Source organism: Rattus rattus, chromosome 9 (assembly GCF_011064425.1).
Source record: "Rattus rattus isolate New Zealand chromosome 9, Rrattus_CSIRO_v1, whole genome shotgun sequence".
NCBI lineage: Eukaryota > Metazoa > Chordata > Mammalia > Rodentia > Muridae > Rattus > Rattus rattus.
Window position 1 is genome coordinate 65,573,258 of NC_046162.1, and position 15,328 is coordinate 65,588,585.

The window sequence follows — 15,328 nt, forward strand, 5'->3', positions numbered from 1 at the left end:
AAAGTAGCAGGGAGGGGGGCTAGACGGGAAGGGCTGAGGTCCGCACGGGGTCCAGACGCAGAGTCTAACCCCAAAGCTTTGGAGCTGGATCACACAAGACTCGACGTCTCATTTTTCACATTGGATAATTTATTTCCGAGCGATTATATCCACCAGAGGGGCCGAGGCTTAAATGCCGGCAGATTAATTTTCCTGCGTAGGAGCCAGCGTTGCTGGGACTGGGGACCATGCTCCTGGGAAGTGAGGTTGCGCTGCTCTGCCTCACGCTGTGGCTCTGCTAAGCCCCCTTACTTCTAATTGCTTGCTCGCCAGACTGTGAGGGAATAATTGCCACTATAAATTTTCTCTCCTTCTCTGCATAAAATATTTGAAGGAACCAGCACTTTTAAAAGCAGACTCGGTGCCACGGGGAAGGAGAGCATTCAGGAGCGCTGCCCTGCTCCCCACTGACTCCACTCCAGCCACACAGAACCCTGGCTGGGAGTGGGAGAGCCAAGGCCCCCGGGGTGGGGGTGGGGCAGATTCTGGACGACAAGCCAGAGGAAGGCCAGCACGGCCCCAGGGCCTCTCCCCCATCCCAGAGCTGGGGTACAGGAGTAGCCTAGGCTTTACCAGAGGCCCTGGGAGGACCACATGAGAAACAGGGCAGAATGTTCCCAGTCTCACCCTTACACTTCACTCCGGAAGAACAGGGTGCCCAGGGAAGCAGGGAAGATGGTGGGTGGGGGGAGGAGCGCTCAGCCCATACAGGCTGGAGCTGCACTCCCTTGCCACACACTCAGGAATCTGAGGAAGCCCCACCCATCCAACCCCTATACCTCAGAAGATGGCAAAGGCCACTCTGCCATCTTGTGGCCTCTCCCCATACTACAGCATGAGGGCCACAGGTCGGACCACAGAGCTGTGCCAAAGCGGGTCACATTTTGAACACAGAAAGGATGTGAGAGGTCCTGAGCATGAAACACTAGGAGAAGCAGCAGGAAAGTGCAGGTGGCATCACCCGAGACACAGACGCACAGCAGGAAGTTCCGGTGCAGCCTAGTGTCATCTACAGGGCTTCGGTACAGCTAAGGATGCCACCGCCTGCAGGGAGGCAGGGCTCACCTGCCTCTTGGATGACATAAGAAGGTGCCGGCACCCTCTGTGCCTTCACATAGCCAATGGCCTATACTGCACAGGCGAGGGACGTGGGGTTCCCTGGAACAGTCAGCTGCCAGAGCCACCATCCAGACAGTCCGAAATGTGACTGGCCCATCTTGTACAGGTGGGGGTGTGGTGCCAGTAGCCACCTGATGGTGCTCCTGGTCCTGGGGAGCACCACTCCAGCTACCCTGGGAGCACCCCTGACTCCCACTCCTACCCTGACTGTTGCTTCAGTCTTCAAGAAGCCTTACTGCCACCAGTGCAGTTTGCCTCTGATTGTCAAAGCTATGGGGATTAATGGCCGCCGTTCTCAACAGAAGCATCTTTTCAGCCTAGGAGAAACAGCCTTTATAGAATTTTCTGGAAGGAACCTCAAACTCTCTCCTTCTTCCTTGAGAACCACATCCCATGGAGAGCATTACAGGAGGATGTGGGTGCTAGGTGACTCACCTAGTACCCATGGGCCAGAGCTTCCTGAGATCACAGCCAGAACCTGGAGACCTTGTCTCCTGGGGATCCGGCTATCGTCAGCCATCCACTCAGGCTTGGGAAGCTGGCCAAGGAGAGACCTCAAGCCTTGAGCAAGGAGGTTCTGTGCTCTGGAGTGGGCTCACTGAGGGGCCGAGTAGAGCAGGACTGCCCTTCCCCACTCATCCTGAGGCACCAGGAAACCCTCCCTGGGGACAGGCTCCACCAGGAACTCAACACGACCGTCCTGCCCAAATCTAGCAGCCTCCACTGCCAAGTCCACCACGCGGTACTGGTTGGCAAAAGCCAGGCCCAGGAACTCGGGCTTCTCTGTCCCTGGGGATTCCTCTGTTGCAGAGCTGCTTCCTGTCCGTTCCCAGCAGTGAATCCGGAAGCAGCGGGCTCGGGGCAGCAGGTAGGACCAGTGCAGCGTACAGCTGAGGAGGAGCCGGGTAGGGAGGCCCTCAGACCCAGAGATCAGAGGAAGCCAGCGTAGCTGTGAAATGGTGACATTCTGCACCCGGGGCAGAGGGGCCAGAAGGCTGTTGGCATCAACCACCTGATAGGAGAGAGACGGTTCTCCTGGTTGGATGCCCAGGAAGTACATAAAGGACATCTCCTCACACCTACTCCTCAGTGCTCCATCCACCCCTTCTTCCACCCAGTCCTCCTCCCAGAGGGCCCAGACGGTCCCCATCCGCCCCCTTCTCCCTGCAAGTCCAACTCCCACATACACACCTGGATCTCTCCAAGACGACAGATGAAGCTCTCCTCCTCCCGGCTGCCTGGCGGCCGTGAGAAGCTCACCAAGAGGTCCTGGAGCAGGCACCCACGAAGGTTTACCTCATAGCAGCTGAAAGAGCACACAGGCTGCTCACAAGTTAGCTGGGTGAGGGCCCCTAGCCACAGCATGAAGGGGAAGCAAACCCAAGGGTATTCCAGGTCATGGGACCCAGGACTATAGCAGGTTCCTGTAAGGAACGTCCTTGTTCTGTCTCACTGCTGCCAAACCCTGGTCGGCCAAACCCAGGCTGCCCCTTCCCTCTCTTCTGGGATTTCTCAGGGGCCACTCTAAGTTCCCCCACGGTGTGCTCACTGCCTTATGGGACTTGCCAGGAGAGGGACTCACCGTTGAATCCAGCCCCCACTGAGCTGCTGGCCACAACTGCTGGCCCATCTGGCCAGCCTGGTTGGGGGTACCCGGAGGGGTCTGGGGCTGTACCGTGTGCCAGTTTCTGCTGGAAGACATGGGCTTCAGAAAGGAGAATCCCGCAGGGAAACTCGAGGGACAGGATGTGGCAGGGAAAGGGTGTCTAGGTAAGACCCTTGGTGGGGCAGCGGGGAGGGGGAGAGGGGGGAAGGGTGTCTAAGTAAGACCCCTGGTGAGGAAGATGGGGGAGAATGGTGTCTAGGTAAGACCCCTGGTGGGACAGACACTTGGACACAAGGAAACACTTTGGAGGATAAGTATGGTGTATGTATGTCACAGGCCAGATTCACTCATCCTGACTTCTACCAATTTGCCATCTCCACAACCTACTAATGTGAACACTTCACTGTCCCAAAGAGAAGAGACTTCTGTATCTAACCTGCCCAGAAGACCAATGCTGCTTAGCAGGGTCATAAGTGTGCAGGCTATGACCACAAGCCACAGATTCCACCTAAGGTGGGAGCTGCCCAGCCCTGCCCAGAGCAGCCCCACCCACAGCACTCCCACCCAATAAGACCCCCAATAAGAGCCCCGTCCACCACAGTCCTGCCCACGGCAACCCCGCCCACAGAACACACCCCGCCCCTGCCAACAAAAGCCCCGCCCACAGCAGCCCTGCACACTGAAGCCCCGCCCACAGCAGCCCTGTACACTGAAGCCCCGCCCATAGAAGCCCCGCCCAGAGCCAGGGCCTTCTCCACCTCCCTTCCATGAAATTACCCAGTCTCTCACCATTTAACACCAACACACCGCCCACATGGCAGCTGCTGGCATCCCCCGTCGTGAGCTCCAAAGCCACCTGGACATCCGTTGAGCCTTCAAACTTGTACACCATGGACAGGAAAACCTTGGGAGGCACTGGGACGTGCATAGAGAACAGCCTGGAGGAGGGAAACTTCATGAGAGGTGGAAGAGGTTCCTCCCGGAGCCCCTCCCTGCCTGTCTCGGAGTGGGGTGACCAGACTGCTGTAGGCTGGAAGGTCACGGGCGGGCACCGTCTAAAGCAGCCATATGCCGGGAAGTACAACTCAGTGGGTAGTCTCAGACTCTTGCCTGGCCCTGCACTCCGCTGTCACAGCTTCAGAAAGCCACAGGGGCGCTGTGCAGTATGTCTCGCCGCAACGGAAAAGAAGCCATCTGAGATCTAACGCCTGTCCTTGCTCGGCTCCTGCAGACCCCCTGCCCAATTAGCTGCAGACGCTGAGGAGGGCAGAAGACAGAGACCCACACACCTCATTCGTCACTCACCCACCTCACGGCTACACTGTCAACCTCAGGCGGGATCAGGCCCCGGAGCAGCAGAGAGCTGCCCCCGTGCCAGGCGTCAACCAGGCAGCAGTGTGTCTTCACCCAGCCCCGACTGCCACCAGCCAGCTTATGTTCACCAAAGAGGGGTTGTGTCTCCTGGGCACTAGGGTGGTACCAGGGCCCCACTGCCTGCTCCTGGAGAAAGAGGAAAAGTGGCAAATGGGACAGGGGCAGTGGCCTCAGAGGTGGACAGCAGGGGTGCAAGGAGGAGGTATCGACAGCCATGCACAGCCCTCCTGCCCATCCTAGGCAGAGACCAGACACAGAGACCTTGACCTACATACCTTGCCATAGCAGACTCTTCGAGTGCCCAGGCCCAGGCAGAAAGAAGTGACAAAGGGGAGGGAACAGATACTGTGTGTGGGCAGGAAGCGCTCCAGCAGTCTCCAGAACCTGATGGGGGCAAGAGGGAGTCAGGGTGAGAGGGCCAGTCTATAACCCTGCAGCCCTGTGTGGAACTGGGGGCTCTCTAAGAGGGTGCCTCTGTCACCCAGCCTGGGGCAGGCTAGAGGCCATCGGCAGGAAGTGATTCTCTCCTTCTGTTCCCTCCTGCCCGACTGGTCTCCAGAATCTTCCCAGGGAGCTGCCAGGGTGGCCGCTTTGCTCTCATTTGACCCCCTCTGTCCCCCAGTCACCACCCTGCTGGAGAGCAGAGACACTCTCTCTCCTGCCAGCCCATTCAAAGCCCTCGGGGACTCACTTGTCCTGGTTCTGAAAGAAGTCGTTCTTCTCCAGACACTCATACACCCACCCCGGAGCAAACAGCGCCGCTGAGAAGCCATGCTTACGGATCAGCTCCAGTGACTGGGGAGACAGAAACCAGGGAGACCCTGAACCAGAGTCCAGACGGGCCTTCTGGATGCCAGCTCACAGGCAAGGCTCTCTCAGGCAGGGCCAGCTAGGAAAAGCTCTCCCTCACAACTCCAGAAAGAGGGCCTTGGGCTTCACCCCTGTTTCCTCACATGCCAGCTGGAAGCGGGTGTCGGAGAGGCGGCTGAAGGAAAGCAGAGAGGACTCAGCCATGAAGGAGCCTGTCTCGGTGGACAGAGCAGGGAAGTGTGAGTTCACTGTGACTCTCTACATCCTGCCTCCTCTTCACAGACACCTCTTACTAGTCAACTTACTAGAATCACAGAGGGTAGAGAATCTGCAGCTCCTGGGTCATGTAACTGTGTGCTGCTTAGTGGGAACTTGACACACCTAGGAAGGGAGTCTCGGTGAGAGATGGACTGCGTTGGGTCTGCCTGCGGGCATGCCCAGGTGTGATACTAGTCTTGTTGTTTGATGTAGGGAAGACCTAGCCCACTGTGGGCAGTACCATTCCCTAGGCTGGGAGGTCCTAAACAGGATAAAAGAGGAAAAGCTGGGAGTGGTGACTGTAGGTTGATGTCATCATGTGGGTGAAGGCAGGTACAGGATAGAACGAGGCCTGTCATTGGACTAGAAGGAAGGATGGGCGGGAGAAAAGTTTTAGAGAGGCAGAGGAGACCGGAGCCAGAAGAGGGAGCAGCCGAGAGAACATGGCAGTGGATGTTAAGATTTCTCTCTGCCCATTTACAGGTTGTTATGGCTATTCTTAAGGGGTGGATGTGTACAGGATTTTGTGTGTCTAGATGAACAAATCGTATCTTATCTAGGTGGGTGGTTTATATCCTTATCAACTGGTTGTAAGTTTATTGTGTGGGTGCATTGTGCATTGAGAATTTAACATGTAAATCTGATTGTTGGGTTACAGTTTGTTGAGTCTTGATATTACCAGGTGGCTGGGACCAGAGTTCCCGGCTGGCCAGGGTGACTAGCAATGGGAGTGGAGAGACCGCTGGGGCTAGAAGAGAGCTAGGCTAACGTGGCATGGTGCCACACTGGAACTAGCCACCGCTGAGATAAATTAAGGTTACTTCTATATGGTGCTCCAGTGCTGGAACTAGTGTGGGAGAGAGGCAGCCGGGAGAAATAGTAATCAGAGATAAATTAATGTTAGTTCTATATGGCCCTACGGTGACAGAACTAATGCCAGGGAGTGACCGCCCGGGTCTGAGAGTACCAAAGGCTGAGGGTGGAGTGGTGATGCGTGGGAACCAGTCGTGCCGTTTCTAAGACTATCGCAACGGGTGACCTTTTAATCCCAGGAGGCAGAGACAGGGAGATCAAGGCCAGCCTGGTCTACACAGCGAGTTCCAGGACAGCCGTGTCTACAAAGAGAGACCCTGCCTCAAAAATAAAGAGAGATGGGGAAGGCAAAGAAAGCTAGCTGAAAACAAGCACGCATCCCGGCCATTTCCCACAGGTCCTGGTTGCTATGATAGCTGCCTTCGCTTCCCTGCACACCGACGCGCTGTAGCCTGAGATTAAACCCCATGTCTCCTGCTGCATCTTGTCAGGGTATTTTACCACAACAGAGGTGAAACCCGGGCATTGGGTTAAATGGTTCATCTACGGCTTCCTCATGACTGAGAGCCCTGCACCCAAGGGAGAGGCAGGACTGACAGACAGAAGTGGAGCCTGCTCTCACCTTTCCCCCCCCCTTCCTCCTCTCCCCGAGACCACTTGCTTCACCTCTGCCCACCACAGTCCCCTGCGTGCCCCCAGTGTCTGCTGAGTGGTGTGAAAGGTCACTCGACGTGCTCCGAAGCATTGCACGTGGCCCAGGAGGCATTCGGTGCCCCGTGGAAAAGGATGCAGGCGTGGGGACAGGATCCATGCGTGTGACTGGAGGAATGGCTGGGAGAGACACAGGACGGGTCCCAGGAGTTCCAGGGTACCCTGGTTTCCTTTGAGATACCAGTGAGGATGGAAGATTCCCCAGGCAGAGGCCACAGAGGGCATGCAGACCAGCAGCCCTGATTCGATGGCCACCACCTACCTTGTCAGTATCAAAACGGCCTCCGACCACATTGCTCCGAGCAAACACATCTATGCCCACGTACACGTCAGCCAGGCGCTCCCCGGCCTGCGCCACCATCCTCTTCAGGTGGTCCTCCCGCCAGTTATAGTTGGTAAAGAAGCCATCACAGGAGTCGAAGAAGACCCTGAGAGGTGGCAAGGACCGGCTGAGGCCAGACCCAGCTGATGGGGCACCTAGCTGCTCTTAGCTCCCTGACGCTCATGGGTACACATCACCCAGGGACTGGGGCTGTCTGTGCCTGCCGCATTCCGCCCTGTGGGGAGTGGTCCCACACGGGATGCCCTGTGGCCCCGGGCAGCTCGTCTTCCTTCACGGCCGCCCCATGCTCACCTGTTCTGTTCATTCAGTTCATCCTGCCACTTGAGCTGTCCGCTCTGTACCACACTGTCATACCACAGCACCAGACCTCCGGGGACCTGCTGATGGAGCTGTCTGGTCAGGTACTGGAGAAACAGAGGTGTGTTCCTCACGGCAGCTGGCTGCAAGAGAGGAAGGGAGATCAGACCTTTGCGAGGCCCGGCATGGTTGTCATGAGAAAAAACCCAGTACAGAAGATGCGGAGGCCACAAGAGCCAACCACACCAAAAATGCAGGGACAGGACGACGCAGTGGTTACAGAAAATGCACATGAACCTGAAACAGGGATAGGGGAAAGGGTGCAAGCACACTGAGGAAGAAGCCAGAGAGGGCACAGCAGAGGAGCTCCTGAAATAGCAGGGCCCTCCTTTCCCGGCAATCAGAGACAGCACGGTCAGTCCTCCCTGGAATGTGAGAAGTGGATCTTGCTTGCTATGGGCTGGTGGTTAGGTCCAGGGCAAAAGGGATCAAGCCAAGGGCCAGGAGTAAAGCAAGGAGTCGGGTCAGGAGAAGCAAGCAAAAGGAACTTGCAAAGCGAGGGGAGAGGGGGACGGGCACCAGGACCCCACTGAAATGCTCACGCTCAGGGAGTTCTCAATGTTGATGAGCCAGCCGTCAAAACGGAAAAACTGAGCAATCTGGACCAGCCGATCGGCCACTGCCTGGAAGGAGCGCTCATCCCCAGCCAGGAAGGCTTCACAGAGTTTGCCTCCCTCTTGCCACTCTGTGATAAAGGTCCCTGCGAAACAAGAGGTAGAAACGGCTGCACGGATGGCTCTCCTCTGACCCAGGGCTCGGACGAGCATACTCCCTGGATATCAGGACTATAGGAAAATGTAGCCATTCAGTCAGGGGTCCTTTGGGATGTGGTCACGGAGAACGCAGAACAAAGCTGGAGAGGCACTAACCTGACCCAGTGGTTGGCAAACTTCGGCCTGGGGCCAGAACCAGCCACCACTCTTGTGTGTACTGCTTTCCGGGCCCCTCTGCCTAGCCGTCATATACAGCTGATCTTATGTTATCACCACCCCCCTGCCCACACGCTAATCCTCTCTGGGAGAGTGTGCGGACACCCCTCCGAGCCCATGGACACTGCTACTGCTCAATTTCAGGACTGCCCAACAGGTACACCAAGCGCCTGGCTCTTACCCAGCACACACACCCCGTGCCTGTGGGCGGCGTTGGTCCAGCACACTGGGGGGATGGTGACCGTGTGATGGCTGAAGTACACAAAGATGTCGATGTACTGCCAGTGGTAGAAGGAGTAAGGATTCTGCACCTCTGAGCCCTGGATGAACCTGGTGAAGACATGGAACAGGGTCGGGCCCCAGGACAGAATCAGGACGCAGTGATCACTCCTGGATTAGATTTGACTGTCCCGGTCACTGGCTCTGACTGAACCTGCCGTGTGAGACCTTGTAGGGAGGGGTGAGGGAAGGAACAACCTGAGGCTCTTCTGTCAAGAGCGGCCAGGAGCGGGAGCTAGGGCGAGTCGGTCAATAAAATGCTTGCCTTGGATGACTTCAATCCTCAGAACAGATTAAAAAAAAAAAACAAAAAAAAAATTAGGCCTGGAGAGGTGACTCAACGATGAAGAACACTGACTGCTCTTCCAGAGGTCCTGAGTTCAAATCCCAGCAACCACAGGGTGGCTCACAACCATCTGTAATGGGACCCGATGCCCTCTTTTGGTGTATCTGAAGTCAGCAACAGTACTCATATATATGAAATAAATAAATCTATTAAAAATTATAAATAAAAGGGTTGGGTATTTAGCTCAGTGGTAGAGCACTTGCCTAGCAAACGCAAGGCCCCAGCTGCGAAATAAAGAAAAAGAGAAAAAAAAAAAGAAAAAAAATAAATAAATAAAAAAATTTAAAAAATTAGAAATCCAGGTATAGTATAGCATACTTGTACTTTCAGGGATGGGAAGGAGGAGGATCACTGACGGGCTAGCCTTGCGTACTTGGTGAGTTCCAGGCCTGTAAGGAAGTGTGTCTCAAAGACAAGGTGAACAGCCTCTGAGGAACAATGGCCAAGGCTGACCTCTGGCCCCCACGTTCATGCACACAGACGCACATGCACTCACAGACACACGAGGAGCCAGTCAGGAGCATGCTGGGCACGGTGGCACCAGAGGTGGGGTAATTGGGAGTTAGAAGCCAGCTGGGCTACATAACGAGTTAGTTCTACACCAGACTAAAGGGCATAGCAAAACCCAGTCTCAAAAATGAATCATGGTGCATTTGGGGCAAAGCTCATTCACCGACCAGGGAGCTAGCGCAGGCCACAGGAACTGCACAGACAGCATTTGGCCTCTGAGGGCAGATAAAAGAGAAGGAAGCAGGAAGGCTGAGTACAGGCCATCTCTGGCTTCCGCTCCCTGCCCTGGGTCAGCGCTGCCCTCAGGGCTGTGTCCCTCGGTCTACAGGTTGGTCACATCCCAGGTTGGGCAGCTGGCTCTGACTCAGCTTCCTGTCAATCATCCTATCCAAGAAGGTTTGATAGATGTTTAAAATGTCTCTCTAGCTAGGCTGTGCATAGCTGGAAGAGTGAGGGGGAAAGAAGGAGCACAGGAAGCCAGGGCAAGAGGCCTGAACCATGACAGAGCATAGGGGAAGCGCAAAAGACAAATCAGATGAGGATGAGGCTACTGGGCCAGGAGGTGATTCTCTTCAGGGGCAGCTAAAACAGACAAGAGTGCACTCAATTAATTCCACGTTGCCTCTGCCACGGGACGCTTAACCTAGGACTGAGTTTCTCTCTCTGAGGTGTCAGAGGCCCATCTAGAACCTGCTTCTGTAACTCCATCCAGGACTCTAGGACTCCTCTCCCTCCTCCTCCATCCCGGGATGGCCAGTAAGACCAGTGCTGCGCCAGGGTCTTACCTGTCCTCCAGGTACCCGCCCATCATGTCGTGGCACAGCAGGGTCCGGGGCCTGGGACTGCTCAGTGGGGGCTGGCGACACTCCAGGGGTTCCAGGGCTACATTGAAGCCATCTTCCATGAGGGGGGTCCAGGCCAGGAGCTCCTCCAGCGTTGATAGGTAAAAGCTGATAGGTCTGGTAGTATCCTTGTCATAATATCTAGCTGGTCCATGGAGGGAACCATAAGGAATGGTGGAAATCAGGGGACTCGTGCATACACTTACCACTCTGACAGAGAGAGGAGTGGGGGTTGTGGTGGACAGGAAGGGACATTAGCGGGAACTTTGGTCACCTCACCTGGTAAAGGATCCGGGGAAAAATTGACCACATCTCTGAAGACAGCTTCCTCCTCTTGATCCTTGTTGATCCTAGGCCAAGGGTGGGTTTTAAAAGATTAATTTGCTTTTGTTTTATGTAGCCCAGGACAGTCTGGAACTGTGTAGTCAAGGGTGACACTGGACTTCTCATCTTTGTCCTTCCACCTTCTAATAGCTGGGATTGGAGGGATGCTCTACCACACTGCATCTGTACGGCAACTGAAGTAGGGCTCTGCACATGGTAGGTGACTACTCTGTCAACGGAGCTGTGCTCTCAGCCCCCCAGAGGGGAAATAACAGCTGGCAGCAAATAGCTAGATACCATTGGACGTGACTTATAAAACACACACCAGAGGCATGCATGGCCCCAGAGACAGGAGAGCTTCCATCACGCCAATGAAAACCCACACCTAAAAATGCCGACCTTACCCAACAGGTGAAAACCCCAGGCTAAACAGTTCTTAGAGCCACGGGCCTTCTGCACCCAAGGGATATGGTGTCTTCAAGTACTAGCAAAATTGAAAACCCTGGGAGGGCAGGACCAGGGTCAGTCTCCTGCCCACACACGTGGCAGGGAGGGCGGGGGTGGGGGGGGCTCTCACTCACTGCCCCCACCTCACCCCACCCCTCTTCAGCAATTGAATAATACAGGGAATAACGACTTTGGCTTCACGAAGTTGCAAAGTCTGAGTACAGCAAAATCAGGAAGTGTTCATTTGTTAATATGTTTCAAAGTATCTAAGAGTAGTGAGAAGACACTACTATAGTAGCCATTTAGGCACATAGATATCCAAGCTGGCATTCTCTAAACCCCCCAGGGCGTGAAGCCATCAGGAGTGACTTGAGCTCCCTCCACAGGTTCTACCATCAATCACTCTGACCCTCTGTAATTAGACTGAGGAGCCCTTGGAACTGCAGGGATGGCCAGACAGTGGCAGGCTAAAATGGAGATGTCATCTTTTTCTTGTGGTGCTAGGGGCTCAAACCCAGAACTTCCTACATCCTAGGCGAGTACTCTGCCATGAATCTATCCAAAGACCGTCCATTTTTTTTTTTTTTCTTTTTTCGGAGCTGGGGACCAAACCCAGAGCCTTATGCTTGCTAGGCAAGTGCTCTACCACTGAGCTAAATCCCCAACCCAAGACCGTCCATTTTTATTTTGAGATGAGGCCTCACTACACCAGGTTGGCCTCAAACTTGTGATCCTCTTGCCTCACACCCTCAAGAAGTTAGAATTTAAGGCCTGTGTCATCAGGCCATGCAACCCCCCCCCCTTTCAAATTTCACTCCTAAATACTCCTCTTCCGGATGGCTCTCTCCCTGGCTGATTTCTTTGTCTTTCAGCTGCACCCAAAGAAACTCAGAGCGATTCTGTCTGTCCCTGCCAACCTTTGTCACCTGTAAGAAGGAAAGAACCTTCTTAGGATTGCTTCTACCCAGAAATACCTTTCCTATTACCAGCAAACACCCTATAATCTGAACGGCCCATCTGTCTCACTGCTGTGGGGTTAAAAACAAAGCGAGACACATTAAGTCTGCGCTGATACCTTTCCCAACATCCTACCGACCATGGGGTTACAACCCTGGAACAGAGGGGTGGGTAGGTCTGCCCACTCCTGCCTTAGTGCCTGTGCCCATTCTGATCCATGCAGCGCAGTCCTTCTCGTCCCTAAAGATTCCGTTCAAGTATCACCCAAACAGAAAGCCATCCGTTTGGGATCACTTAATCAACAAGACCAAAGGTAGGGGCAGTAGCCTTGGCCCCAGCCTTACAGAACCGGACACCGATGGTCTGGGACAGGGTCCGTCATAGGTTAGGAACAAGGGAGTTGCTAGCTTGCACGGGTGGCCCGTCTGCAGCCGGGAATGGAAGGAAGGAAGAAGGGAGCCCACCGTGAGCAGTGGACAGTGTCACACCGCGCAGGGACAGGCAGCATGGCCACCCCAGCCCAGACCCGGAGCTCAAGCCCAGCCGTGTGCACCTCCGCCCCTGCCTCCTCCGCCTCCGCTCTGGCTGGTCCTGCGCCTGCTTCTCCGGGGCCGTGGAGCCCCGCTGCCGTGAAGCCCCCCGGGTGAGCACCGACGAGGTCTCCATGACTATGGTAGCGCCCGCCGACCGCTAAGCCCTCCAGACACCCCGCTGCAACAGCCAATCGCAAGCCTGGGCCTGCCCCTGCCTCAGCTCTCAGCCAATGCAGAGTGTGCGGCGCCGCGGTTGGCTCACACCGAGTTCCGGCTGTTGACCTGGTTCTGCAGGAGAGGGTGTAGAGCCGGAGTTAAATAACCGGAGAGCCGAGCGGGATCTGATGGGCGGGGTCTGGGAGAAAGGCGGGACTGCATGGATCCTGAACCCAGGATTTTAAGAGACCGAAGGAAAAAAAAGTGCGATTTAGAGTTAGCCACGAAGATCTCTTTCCAATAAATCGAGATGCAGCCCAGATAGTTGAAGCAATCTGCCAGCGACCACCAAGTCGGTACACGGTAGCAATGAGCCCCGGAACTGGGCCACAGAGACTGGTGGCCTAGCTTGCCTGGATCCCTGGATGAGATCTATTTCCCATCTCCAGTTGCGGGAATTACAGGCACGTGCTACCATGTTCTGCTTTTATTTAATTAAAATATAATCACATCAGTTTCCCTCTCCTCCAATCCTTCCTGTGTACCTCATCCGATCTCTCTCTTATTTCTTTTTTTTTTTTTTTTGTTCTTTTTTTCGGAGCTGGGGATAGAACCAGGGCCTTGCGCTTCCTAGGCAAGCGCTCTACCACTGAGCTAAATCCCCAACCCTCCGATCTCTCTCAAATTCATGATTTTTATTTCTTTAAGTTTGATATAAATATGTGTGTGTGTGTGTGTGTGTGTGTGTGTGTGTGTGTGTATGTATATATATATCACCTGTTCAGTACTGTAATGTTACTGGTAGGTAGATGTTTTCAGGGCTGACTGGTATTGAATAAGCAACTGGGAGAGGCTCTGCCTGGGGAGGACTGTTTCTCCCAGTCTCAGCATTTGCAGTTGCCTGTATTCCATATTGAGTCTTTTGGATCCCATGCATTAATCAATGAATTGGCGATTGTCTTTTCTCATTAATCAAAAAAAAAAAAAAAAAAGAAAGAAAGAAAAAAAAAAAAGAAAGAGGTGTTATAACCTGCTTAAGGAGGGGCTTGATGGGATGTCATAACCAGCTACAATGGGAAACCTAGGAGTAAGGCAGGTGGGGGGGACGAGGGACAGTGCCGCTGACCTGGAGGGAGTTTCCATCTCTCTGTACAACTTAGACCTCATAGGATGGTCAGCACGGTGAGCATGGATCGTTTTCTCCTGAAAACATTCTTCTCACTCCCAAGCCTGTGTTCTGCAGGAAATACATCCCCCCCCCCCGAAGTATGCAGGGCCCAGGAAGCTGCATCTACCAGAGGGCACCTCCTCAGTACCTAAGCACAGAAGAGAGTCACAAGAACCCTGATGGTCTGTGCTCAGAGCGGTGAGAAGAAATGCCAGATATGAGGAAATGGCTTCTCCTCCCTGAGCTCAATACCCCTATGCAGCTTACAGCTTCTGGCCCCACTGCAGCTTGCCCAAGCCAAGTTCTCTGGGCCTCTTTATTACTGTTTACAGGCTTTGAGCTTTATGAGGCCCCAAGCATCCATAAACGCCAAGGGTGGAGACGGTGACTAAGGTGGTTGAACATAGGCCCTGGTTGTGTTGCCTGCTAGCCAGTCAGCCGGGAAGAGGCACTGGGGAGCAGAATACACTGGTCTGTGGGACAGAGTTGCCAGGACACCTCTTTCCACTGACCCAGGGTGGGACAGGGAGCTCTGTGTGGGGCTTGGACAGAGAGAAGGTAGCAGGTCACTTGGGCTACTACCCACACGCCCAAACACGGTCATCCACTGTGAAGCCTCATGGAGCAAACATAGCTATCTTGAAAGCTAAGTAGATGGCCATCATCCCTCCACCCCCCAAATCCCCATCTCTGTACTCTAGACACCCTCCTCCCCCCAGACCTGTGCGTCTAGGACAAGTGGGGAAGAAGAACTGGTTGAATTCTCAGTTTAGGGTCTAATGATCTGACACCCCCCCATTCCCCACTCCCCATACAAGGGGATGATGCTAGGCCAACCTTGTGAAGGCGTTTGAGTTAGGGATCAGTTTAGACGACTGTGGTTGTGCTGTGCCCAGAGGACAGCATCCCATAACATGGCCTAACTCTCTTGCCCCTTCCTTCTCAGCCCCTCTAATGCTTCAAAGACCAGAAGAAGAACAATCAGTGAAGCTGAGGGCTGGTGTGGGAGGCCAGCGGTCTGCTGCTCTAGCCGAGCACTGCACTTCTCTTGCCTTGCTTCCCGCTGGCTGTGAGGCAAGGGTGAGGATCCGATGGTTGGAACTGTGACGGCTTCCTGAGTCTATGAGAGGGTACAGGATGATAGGACAGAAGCAGACTCCTGGATCCTCCATAGAGTAGACATAGCTTCAATCTGGACCACCTCGTGCAGGCTCTCCCAGGAACAAAGCTGCCTGGTTGACCCTAGCACACCCTGCGTCTGTGATAGTAGCTAAATATGAGATGATGTACGGGCAAAAGTTCCTGGAAAGAAACTACATTTTATAAGCCGATTTGAACTTCCACGATTATTGAGAATTTGGAACACTGCAGGTCTACGGTCTAATCACAGATTATCTCTGGGCTGTC

The 15,328-nt window shown here is 54.3% G+C and overlaps 1 protein-coding gene across 5 annotated transcripts; it reads right to left on the reverse strand.

Annotated features, from left to right (window-relative positions):
* Window positions 1-108: 108 nt before the first annotated feature.
* Engase (endo-beta-N-acetylglucosaminidase) lies at window positions 109-14,021 on the reverse strand. Of its 5 annotated transcripts, none has more exons than XM_032913065.1 (14): window positions 12,618-12,894; window positions 10,616-10,686; window positions 10,280-10,481; window positions 8,541-8,689; window positions 7,973-8,130; window positions 7,365-7,513; window positions 6,993-7,158; window positions 4,830-4,933; window positions 4,414-4,522; window positions 4,074-4,264; window positions 3,554-3,702; window positions 2,741-2,846; window positions 2,350-2,464; window positions 109-2,170 (listed from the first exon to the last, which is right to left on the reverse strand). In XM_032913065.1, exons 1-14 carry the CDS (start codon window positions 12,728-12,730, stop codon window positions 1,754-1,756), a joined length of 2,199 nt encoding a protein of 732 aa, XP_032768956.1. In that variant the 5' UTR covers window positions 12,731-12,894; the 3' UTR covers window positions 109-1,753. The 5 variants fall into 5 exon arrangements, with proteins under 5 accessions (XP_032768956.1, XP_032768958.1, XP_032768955.1 ...); XM_032913067.1 differs by lacking the exon at window positions 12,618-12,894 and adding an exon at window positions 13,880-14,021 and having other exon boundaries at window positions 1,468-2,170; window positions 2,741-2,849; XM_032913064.1 differs by having other exon boundaries at window positions 1,468-2,170; window positions 2,741-2,849; window positions 12,618-12,895.
* Between the last annotated feature and the right edge of the window lie 1,307 nt (window positions 14,022-15,328).

What these genes read in the sequence shown, in the direction of transcription:
- Engase (XM_032913064.1), bottom strand. Translation starts at nt 12,730, where the DNA reads ATGGAGACCTCGTCGGTGCTCACCCGGGGGGCTTCACGGCAGCGGGGC. An exon ending in TTCTTTCAGAACCAGGACAA is followed by an intron (nt 4,523 to 4,829) that starts GTGAGTCCCCGA and finishes TGCCCCCATCAG; the next exon opens with GTTCTGGAGACTGCTGGAGC. An exon ending in AGTGGGGGCTGGATTCAACG is followed by an intron (nt 2,465 to 2,740) that starts GTGAGTCCCTCT and finishes GTGCTCTTTCAG; the next exon opens with CTGCTATGAGGTAAACCTTC.